The sequence below is a fragment of the Citrus clementina genome, unplaced genomic scaffold (genome assembly GCF_000493195.1).
Source record: "Citrus clementina cultivar Clemenules unplaced genomic scaffold, Citrus_clementina_v1.0 scaffold_8, whole genome shotgun sequence".
Lineage (NCBI taxonomy): Eukaryota > Viridiplantae > Streptophyta > Magnoliopsida > Sapindales > Rutaceae > Citrus > Citrus x clementina.
Window position 1 is genome coordinate 23,882,366 of NW_006262022.1, and position 11,038 is coordinate 23,893,403.

General features: G+C 35.3%; 2 protein-coding genes and 1 non-coding gene across 4 annotated transcripts; 1 reads left to right on the top strand and 2 right to left on the bottom strand.

Moving 5' to 3' along the window:
* Positions 1–1,733: 1,733 nt before the first annotated feature.
* On the bottom strand, positions 1,734–6,927 carry LOC18033671 (myosin-14). Of its 2 annotated transcripts, none has more exons than XM_024178910.1 (15): positions 6,767–6,927; positions 6,556–6,646; positions 6,419–6,465; positions 6,247–6,336; positions 6,096–6,149; positions 5,510–5,587; positions 5,344–5,412; positions 5,109–5,270; positions 4,905–5,031; positions 4,599–4,639; positions 4,258–4,347; positions 4,054–4,158; positions 2,516–2,698; positions 2,232–2,341; positions 1,734–2,106 (listed from the first exon to the last, which is right to left on the bottom strand). In XM_024178910.1, exons 1-15 carry the CDS (start codon positions 6,800–6,802, stop codon positions 2,031–2,033), a joined length of 1,359 nt encoding a protein of 452 aa, XP_024034678.1. In that variant the 5' UTR covers positions 6,803–6,927; the 3' UTR covers positions 1,734–2,030. The 2 variants fall into 2 exon arrangements, with proteins under 2 accessions (XP_024034678.1, XP_006424919.1); XM_006424856.2 differs by having other exon boundaries at positions 1,735–2,106; positions 5,115–5,270.
* A 52-nt stretch (positions 6,928–6,979) lies between these two features.
* On the top strand, positions 6,980–7,053 carry TRNAV-CAC. The gene has a single exon. It is a non-coding gene; the product is annotated as a tRNA-Val (tRNA).
* Positions 7,054–8,198: 1,145 nt separating this feature from the next.
* LOC18035668 (DNA-directed RNA polymerase II subunit RPB7) lies at positions 8,199–10,794 on the bottom strand. The gene is made up of 6 exons (XM_006424857.2): positions 10,613–10,794; positions 10,235–10,400; positions 10,049–10,099; positions 9,351–9,416; positions 9,187–9,255; positions 8,199–8,488 (listed from the first exon to the last, which is right to left on the bottom strand). The coding sequence occupies exons 1-6, from the start codon at positions 10,726–10,728 to the stop codon at positions 8,426–8,428; spliced, it is 531 nt and encodes a 176-aa protein (XP_006424920.1). The 5' UTR covers positions 10,729–10,794; the 3' UTR covers positions 8,199–8,425.
* Positions 10,795–11,038: the final 244 nt, after the last annotated feature.

The following is an 11,038-nucleotide window of genomic DNA, read 5'->3' on the forward strand; positions in this document are numbered from 1 at the left end:
ATCATTCAAAAATCCTTATCTTATTATTTTTTCATAATGAGATAATTGTTAATGGGAACTATACTTACATAGTTTGTATCAATTATAACTTCTATATGTGTCAATTTGAAAAGAAACTCGAGGTAGTGGGATTTGTAATTATAATATAATAAATGTAAATATCAAAAGGTGCATTTTTTTTTTCTTTTGAATATATAATGTTAGAGAATTTTTAAAGAAAACACATCTTAAATCATTTCTTGTAACGCACTTCTTTGTTAAAATTAGTAGTGGCTAACGTTTTACACAACAAAAGCTCAAACGTTTGAAATCACAAATATTAGATGTTTCTTCAATCCGATCATCATTGATATCTTTTCATGGCACTTACGTAAATATAAATCTTGAGCTGTTAATATATATTTTTTTAATTTTTTTATAGATGTTTAAGAAAAGGATTGAGTGAGGAAAAGAGAACTTCAATCTCAATTCAAATCATTGATTTAAGAAATAAGTACAAGAAAACAAAACCCAAATCCATTGTTGTTATACACAATGCCAAATTTAATGGATGCTGATCATCATCAAGCTTCGCGATCAGCTTATAAATTCCACTTCAGTCTTCATACTCCACAATTTCACACAGTGAACAAGAACCTCTATATATATCGTAAAAGATCCTCCTCCTTTTAATAAACAAAAATGTACAAACAATTCATAATTAGTAATAGTAGAGCATGAAAAAGCATCAACGTATCAGGCACCATCACCACCCCCACCACCATGAGAACTCCCGCAACCACCGCCTTCCATGGCAGCAGCATGGCCATGGACAGCACCCATCATTGCAACACCTGCACCAGCATCATTAGCACTATTGCCAGTCCCACGATGACTGGGTTCACTGTGATCATCACCAGGAGCTTTGGCAACATCTCCTCTGCTCTTCCCCCGTTTGCCATTCTTCCGAGGGGAATCTGAAGGTTTCTGCGATTCCTCTTCATCCCCTGTATCCTTCTTCTTATTGCCAGGAATGCAAAAACAAAAGCTCTTGCCCTTCATTGCTCACTTCTCTCTCAGTAACACTCACATCCTTAACTCTTTAAGTAAGCAACCCCTAAAAAAAGAGCTCAACAATCTTTAATTAATCGTAAGAACTGTTGCTTAGTTTCTAAGCATTATTAACAGTTCTAAAGACCTTTTCTTTTGTGATCTTCACTTCCTCTCACCGGCCCCAATTGCTTGCTTTAAACTTCCTCACTATTGGTTTCCATCAATGCATTAACCAATGATTGCAAGCCAGCATAAACAAAACACCAAACGTCTGGGTCACATGTTTAATATTTAATTTAACACTAAAATAAAGCTAAGATCCATGGCATAGGCTTAGTTTAAACGAGTAATAAAGTAATAGATTCCTTAGAAAAGTTGTTTATAGAAGATTGATTTCATTGAAGAAGAATCACAAAGCATGTATCACGGAGGGTTGGACGCCATCCACTAATAAATTAACAATTGTCAATTACCTCTCATCATGCATATGAAGATGTATTTTGCAACGATAATCGACGATCTCTTAGTAAATTACGATAATACCCTAACACGCTAAAGCAAGGATGATATAACCCATAATTTAACTGAAACCCTTCCTACTTTCTGGGTTGCTCTTGCTCCGAATAAGCCGGCAGATGGCATCATTTCGTTGTATTAATATAGCGTCGTGGTGCATGTGACCCAGCCCATACGATCAAATCCCAAACTCCACTCCATTAGCCTTACGAGTGATGATTCTTATATTATGTTAAAAAAGTTTGTGTTACAAACAGAGAAATGCCATACACCACTAGTTTCTATTTACGAGTCAAGTTGCAGCAACTGTTCTCAAATTGGGTTTGATGTGAAGCCGTAATTCAAGCAATACAAAAGCAGCTCAATTTTCATTTAATTTTGAATTAAGAATGCCTAAACAAATTTAAGCATGTTACACATTGCATCTGCTCGTTGCAAAAAGGTATCAATGAAAGGGGTTGATGCATCCCTTCCCTCTTTGATCATTGTACGGTAACGGAACCATCTTGCTTCATTTTGATTAGACTGCTTTCAATATTCCGTAGCACTGGTTTATAACTGCAAGCATTTGAATAAAATCAGCTCGAGCAACACTAACTTTTTGCAAATTGATAAAAAGCAAGGGGGACAGAAAGAGAAGGGCGGGGTGGGGGGAACAACAATGATCAGGTTGTAGATCTTACAGGCGTACAAGACCATTATAAGCTTGTGTTGTTTGTTGAAGTTGGGCTGAGAGTTGCAGAACCTGAGCTGATAGCGCCTCTGCTCTGCCCGTTTCTTTTGCAAGTTGACCCTATAACAAAGACAACAACAATAAAGAATGGTATGATAAATACATGCACTATTGTTCTAAAAAAAATCAATGAATTACGATTTGAGTTTTTCATGGTGAATATGAACAGAATGCTAATGGAATATCTGAAACTCCTTTCAAGAAGAACAAAACCTCCTACTGTAATAAACTAACCTTAAGGGATAGGAATTCATTTTTATGTGTTTCTGAACCATTCTGGCTGACAGCATCTTTAGATGGTTCTGAGAAGTCTCTCAGGATATCCTTGTCATTCATAGACATGAAACTAGCCTGTTCTGTTCTTAACTTTTCTAAAATTCCTCGAAGTTCTTCATTTTGCTTAAGACAGTCTTTCACCTGGAAAATCACAAGCCAGGCAGAGTATTAGATATAAGTACTTTCATAGACATTGCAATTACTAATAGAAACAATGCCAACTTCCACAGAACTGGATGAATATAGCATATGCAGAAACAATGATCATCTCTAGCTGAAAGAAAGATGACTTAATTAACTTCAGTTTAGCCAGATCGGGCATATAGCTCTGATGCATTATTTGATGGCAACAAGTAGGGGTGTTCACAGATTGGATTCTGTAAATTGGACACCAATCCATATCCATTCCACAAATTTGCAATCCAATCCAATCCAATCTAAGGACTTGTAAAATTAATTTAAATCCAATTCATACATCTACGGATCAGATGCAGATTAGACATAATTCACATCTAGTCCACCGTATTGCGGATTTGATGTGGATTAAAAATTTTTCTTGCTATCCAATCCACAAAATAATATAATACAGAAATAATTTACTACCAATCAAATTCAAAATTAAACAAGATCTAAATAAATCAATAGTTTAAATGTATTCAGGAACACTATGTTAATAGGGTCTTTATGCCCTCATCCAGCATCTAACAATTCAATTGACATACGTTTCAAACAAAAAGAATTTGAAAGCCATATACCATTTTAGCCTTATTCCCTATTCTCTCTTAAATAAAGCTACAGAAATACTAAAGTAATATAGTTTCAACTTCCACGTAGGATAGGTGGAGAAAATACTGAACTAATGTGGTTTCATCTTGCGTGTAGGATAGGTGGGAGGTAGTGACACAACAGCCAATCCTGAAAGACTACTCTTTCGTCTAAAGATGTCATTCAAAATTTCAAACTTTAACACAATGAAATCAAAAAATCCTGAAGTTTTTAGATTAATACATGAAAATTAACTAAAATTTTAGAATTAAATCAACACAAAAGTTGAAATTGAAAGCTTGAATGATTGCTGTCAATGTCCACCTCCAACTAAATTTTAACTTTATCTTGCAGATTCACGGAATTCTAAGGATTTGCTTTTGCAAATACATATCCAATCCACCAACTGCAGATTTTAAAAGTTTCAATCCAATCCAATCCACATGTTGGATTTTTATTGATGGGATTTTTGCAGACCAGATGGATCGGATTCTAAACACCCCCAGCGACGATGAAGTGTAATGTCTCAACCGACCGACAGATGAATTGAGCTCAGGCAGAATAGCAACTTCTAAGGATATTTTTGTGTAAGTTAAAATATGATATTATTAACTGATGGGAAAACTGGCATGCCACAATTGACTTTTTGATACGTACGTGAAGTGAAAATTTGTTGCTAGAATCCAAAATGCATAAGCTAATTCTAACAAACCTTAACTACAGATAATTACCTGATTCTCCCAGTGCTTCGCTATGCCCATGGACTCTTGATAATAAGATGAGAGACTAGAATTCTCCTCAAATAGCCTCTCAATCTCTGAAGATTGGTTATCAATCTGTCAAACAAATAAAAATTAGTTACTATGCTTAAGAATAGATTTACTAAAATATTTTACTTGAATGTACAAAGATAACCATGCAAGCAATGACTACACCTCCATTAGAAGCTTTTGCCTACTACTTTCAAGTCTTTCAACCACAACAGCCATATCATGCAATTGCTTTTCAAGTTTTTCCTTGTCTTCCTGAAAGATAGGAAACAATTGGAAACTGAATATAATGGATCATTACCACAGAACATGAAACCTCTGAAATGCAAGTCACTTAACATCTTCTAGCAGTGCAGAAGAAGGCATCAAGCATAACCAGTAAATTAAGAAATAACAGAAATGAGGAGATGAAGTTGAGATGCTGGCAAACTATTCACCAACATATGTAATTAATAAACTATAAGAGAAAAAACAATGTACATTGGCCTTCAAAAAAGATATCTTACCACTGAAAATGCTTTTGAAGCTGCTGCATTTGAGACTTCTTCTGCAAGCAAAGGGCAGATCAAAGACTTAAAATGAACCCCAAAAAAATTAAAATACTGTACAAGGCCACAGCAGAAAAATTTAACATGTCAAAGGGTCTATTAATCTAAGAGTTTGAGGAACAACCTTTGCAATTGCAACTACAGGGGAAACCAAAAGAAAAGAGAGATATACTTAGCAATCAGCATGTGAACAATCAACGCCTATAGAAAAAGTGCAATTGGCAAAGGAATCCAGAAAAACTAGAAAACTTTTATAAGTAATACCTGAGGCTTTTCTAGAGAACATCACAAGTTTCTCTTCCAATTCCTGCTTTTCAGACATAAGCACAGAAATCCGGGCCTGCTCTTCTGTCAACTGTTTTCGTTCTTGCTGCCTCAACTGTGACTCTTGCTATAAATTTCAATTACCATGAGATTCTATAAACAAAAGCCTCAGTAGAAAAAAGCAAAAGAAACCAGGATACACACTCTAACCTGTAGTTGAGATTTTAAAGTAGCCAACTCCTTTTCTAAGGTTTGGACGTGATCTGGTGAAATTCCCATAGATGATATTCCACCAAGAGAACCATCCATTGCTTGTTGCTGTAATGAGTTTAGTTCCGCTCTCAAGGCTGCAGCGTCTTCTTCAGCCTAGACAAAAGGTAAAAGTGAGAATAAAAGCTACAGAAGCATCCTATATAAGAAACAGTAATTATTTGCATACTCGATATTGCTCTTCTTCTGCTTCCTTCAGACGCTTCTTAAGCGTGCGAAGTTGAGCTGAAAGATCCTCCTACACTAAAATATAAGACTTTGTTGGTGATGAACAAAAAGAAATGAAATGAAAATGTGATGTGAAACCACAACAATAATGTTCAGATAGAGTATACCCGTGCAACGACAGCTGCGTCTTTCTCCATTGCAACATCCTTGAGAGCTTTTCTCAAAGATGGGACAGTGTTTTGCTCCTACAATTTACCACATGTAAAACAAACAAATAAATTGGCAGAACCCGGCTACAAGATTATTTCAAAAATTTCACGCAATGCATGTCAAACGCAATGACAGTGAAAAAGGGATAGTTTATCTGACTTCAAGAAGAATTCAAACAGAGAGAAGAAAAATGCTATAACAATAATCCGGAATGCTTCCATCACATTCTAGAATGTTCCATTACATTTCTCACACTACATTATACGAAGTATCAATACAGAAAAGCTTCATAAACCAGTCATACACAACAAAATATTTCTCCCAAGTCATTCCTCCTATGCTTCAAATTGAAAGATTGAAGCAGAAAATTCAATGAAAACAATTTTGATTAATTCATTTCCATAAAACATCATTACTCCAATAAAAAAAAAAAATTCACCATTCAAGGAAAAGTGCAATTTGCTCGTGCACAAATAACAACTCCAATAATAACACACACAATGCAACCGGATGCAACAAGATATCAAGGTCAAGCTCACTAACCAACTCATTAATCCTCGTCTGTAGGGTTTCACTCTCAACTTCCTTCACTTGAAGCTGGATAGAGAACATAAAAAATCTTTTAGCAATAGTAACAACACCAAAAAGTCTCCTTTACTCATAATTCCAACAAAAACAGATACAATAATAATACCTTCGAAGACAAAATGCTGTTTTTCTCTTCCAATTCTGCATTCTTCTTTTGAAAGTCTTTTAGTTGAGATAATAGGCCACTAACATCGGTCTAAGCCAATAATCAACATATATGAGAATCAAAATTAGCGGAAATAATTGCGAATCCAAAAAATAAATAAATAAAGCTTTACCTCGGAGAGTCGATTCGCGCTCTCTGATTTTGTCATTCCAGAGGCATCTATACATAAATAGGAAGAATAACACTTCAATAAACAAATAAAAATAAAAGGATAACTGGAAATTAAAAGAGAGAGAGACAGAGAGAAACCGTTGATAGGAATTGAGGAAGATTTAATGAGATCTGCAGAGGAAGTCTTGCTGAGTCGCTCTGCGGCTCGTTTTTGACGAATATCTTCCAACTAATTCACCGGGAACATTAAAAAAAAAAAAAATCACGTGAGATTTTATCAAAGCTATGAAATTTAAAACAAATGAAGAGAATGAGAAACTGGGTCCCGAGGTGATGATGTGATTAGTACCGTTCGTCGACCTAAAGATGCATGACGGGCGTCCATGGTAAGAGAATTGACGAATTGCAGAGAATTATTTGTCCTCTGTTTTGGTGTTTTTCTCTGCAATTCTTCAATTTTTGCACGGAAATGACAACAAATACAGAGATTTGTTTACTGGAGTGCTTGCTGTCTTTCAATTACATAGTTTTAAAGTTCAACTTCAAAACGTTGCTCGTCACCGTCTGGGTGGTGTAGTTGGTCATCACGCTAGTCTCACACACTAGAGGTCCCCGGTTCGAACCCGGGCTCAGACATTGATATTATGCATTATTTTTTTCAATGTTTAGAGTTTAATTTTTTTACATTCGAGTTTCAGTGTTCAACTTGAGTTCTGCTATTTGCCCCGGGTCAAGCCACGAAGATTGTAAAACGACGCCGTTTTGACAATTAATTTTTTTTCATTTTAAAATTAAACACCAACTTCTTCGTTTCTCTCTCTCTTTTCATTTCGTTCCTTTTTCTTCTCAAGTACAGAGCACTGTTATCTTCCTTCACAGCCCCCTCTCATTCCTCCAAATATGTTTCTAAAAACAATGCATCACAAATTTTGGTCCCTGAACACAATCATTTTTTAGTTAAAAAAATCCAAAGATAATGCTCTCAAAGCACATATTTTTTTCCTTTTCCAAAACCAGTAGAGAGATTGCAGGGATTGTGGCTGAAAAGAATTATTGTTTATAAATAATTTTTTTTTTGCTACGATGGCTGTTGGTGGTGGTGATGATGGCTGGGTACGTGTGATGGTGGCTGCCAGGCGTGATGGCTGTCGATGGCGGTGGTGCCGATGGCTAGGTATGTGTGATGGTATCTGCCATTGTCTGTCGGTGGTGGTTGTCAATGGTGGTGGTTGTGAACTATGAAACGAAGTGGAAGGGGAATACAACGCCAAAGGTTGTGAGATGAAGAGGAAGAGAAGGCGATTTTAGCCTTAACTAAGTTAAAACGACGTCGTTTTAATGAGATTGAAAACAAAAAAACAAAAAAGTTCAAACGATGTTATTTGGATTAATTTCGGGATTTGACTCGGGGTAAGTAACATTTTCCGTTCAACTTAGTATGTTTGCAATTGGTACAACTTTTCAAGTATATTTTATTTAAATAAAATTTTTATTAATAAAATTTTTACAAACAGAACTCATTCAAAAATTTTAGTTATTTAATTATCAATAAAATTTTTTTATTAAAAATTATAAAATCATTTTAATAGATAATTTTTTAAAAATATATCATAAAAAAATCAAATAATTAAAAGATATTTTAAATATTTTAATATTTAAAAAAAAATTCAATCTCTACTCTCAAAATGTAAAATTTAAATTTTTACAATAGAGACAAAATAACTTAAGTTTTTCAATTAATGTTAATCTTTGAAAAACATTTATTAAAAAAGAAGAAACAATTACCAAAAATTCATTAAATAATTGCCACTACCTTCAACACAACTACATTCAGTAAATCTTGTACAACTACATAGTTACACTAAATGAACCCACAAAGCTAAGATCTTCTTCGCGGAGCAATAAGTACGTTAATGAACACTTCGAAGGCAGATCAATGGCCTACAAAACTAGACAACAAGGAACAGCAAGCGAGATGTGTGAAGTTGATCTTGGAGCTATTCCCTCACTAGATCGTTGTAGGATCATTGATCACTCCCAAGAAATCATCCTTTATGGTACCGATGCAGAACTGCAAAGATATGCCAAAAAGTAACATAAGCAGCAAGCATGAATAGCTAAATTATCATATTCTGGCTGCACATATTGCCAATAATGCTCATTCGCCTGCAGGTGCAAAACTTCAAATACTTACGAATCTGTTGGGATGGGGTCCTGCACGATCCCGTTTGGGACGAGATTGAGATATATTTTTGTCCTAAGAAAAATAAAAGGGTGGGAATGGGACTTTTTTTTTTATCCCACTTGCATATACAGGTGCCAACCCTATTCATTAGTCAATTATTTTTTTTTGGGGGGGGGGGGGGGGGGGGGGAGAAGCCATTAGAGGATTTCCAAACCATATTAACCTAACACACAACAGGCAACACCATGGCAGTAAAGGGGCATCAACATGAAAGGTGTATATATATATAATATTTCTACTCGTCCTATGCAAATTGGCACAATTGTAGCATTGATGTGAAGCCAATCAGGTCCCAGTACCATGTACTAAGAAAGGATGTACGTAGCTGGTATTAAATTAGTTTTTATCAATTCCTTAGTCAGGTGAAGCTTCCAAATCGCACTCAAAACTGCCATGAATAAACCCTTAGAGAAGATCCTGATGCACAATGAACATTTAGGTTGAAGCAAAGGCTAGTGGCTACTAAATGGAAAGTACTAGTCAAGATTTTGGATAATCAGGGCAAATGAGATTTAAGGGCATACAATTTCAGTGGCATCAACTCGAGTCCCAATTATCTTTAACCGAACCTCACTATCCTTTTGAATCTTCACCTGCAAAACCCCCCAAGAAATCAATTTCAAGCTTATATTTGTATAACAGAAAATTTAATATTTTCTTTTGTAAATAAGTTAAAACAGAAGCATACCGATCCATCTGAGGTAGTGTAATTTGGCATATCTCCTGACTGGAACTCCATATCATCCGGTATCAACTAAAACAAATAGAAATGCCAACAAATCAAAAGTCAGAACATATTGTACCGAATGAACTGTGAAAAAGTAACCACATAAGCCGAGAAAAATCCAAATGAAAGAAAGTAATTGATAAGACACCAAATGAAGCATAACTTACTATTTACATCATAAACACATAAAACCAAAATGAATGATGTAAATTTAAATCCCAAAAAAACGAATGCCGCAAACTTAGACGATGAAACTTGGATTTCTTCTTTTATATAACCAAACGGGCAGGTTAGATATGTGAAAATACAGTTAAACCATTTACAAAATTTAAATTTTAGACTACACTTTCAGTAGGAAGGCTGAAACATATTGGATCCCAAGAAACATTTAAACACCACCACACTACACCAAAAAGTATTAATAGAGAAGTAATTTCAGCCTTCTTATCTCTAACATACTGGAGTATAGAATTCAGAGAAACAGTCACTGAATGTTGAGACACAGAAAGAAGAGAACAGATTATTTATGCAACCCTCCCTACAAAACCTAAGTCTCCTAGAAAAAAAACAAAAAACTCGAAAGCAATCAAGAGATTTTATGATCTAAACAAAAGCATGCCCATCCTTTGAGTGAAAAATCAGAAGTAGAGAGATCTTACATGATTTGAAACAAAAATTTGAACAGGTCCAGCTTCAGCGAAAAACCCCATCTGAAAGAAACAGACACAAAAACAAGGAGTACAATGATTATTAATTTTTTTTAAGAAAAAAAGGGGGGGAAAGAAAGAAACAACATGACTAATTAATAATTAAAGAGACCAAGAAACAAGTAGTAGTAGTAGTACCTTGTTAACCATGGAAACAACAGCTTCCAAAATTTCCCCTTTAAAGGGTCTAAAAACAACACACTGGTACTTCACCGGAAAAGTCACGAACCCTGTCCCATCCCGAATCAGGCCCTTCCCGATATTTTCCACACTCGTTATCGCCACCACAAATCCATGCCGTCCACTGCACAAAACCCATCGCAATTAAATCACCAGTCCAAATCGAAGAAAAAAACAGTTTGCTTTGAAAATAAAACAGCACTTTAAAGGAGCAAATAATTATTATTAGGCTGTCGTTTTTTCAATGAATACCCAAAAAATCCATCGAAGTAGAGTAGTATTCTGTTCAGATCATTCTAAGAAAAGATTCCAAAAAGAAAGCTATTGGAAAATTACCTGCAAGTGCCCTCAACATCTTTCATGAGCTTGGAGATGATATGTTCACGAAGATTACGACCAAAGTGGCGAGGATGCAGCTGCATGTTTCGCTCCAGCACTATGTGAAAGAACATCTTTTCTTTTCCTTTGCTCTCTCTTCCCGTCTGATAATTTTAATTTCGGAACTGCCTTCTGTCATCACACTCGCCCCCGACACGGCTATTTTATGCGATGAAAGAAGTTTTGGTCTGGGGCGCGACTAAACGGCGGCGTTTAGGGTACCAACACTCCTCTTTCTTTAGCCGTCAGATTTCTAAAGAATTCTTATTACAAACAAAGTCTTTATAAAACAAGTACATATTTCCAAAGTACACTTGTGGCTTATGATTTCATTAATCCAATTAAATTGATCTTCTTTTCATTCTTTTTTTTTTTACAAGTAAC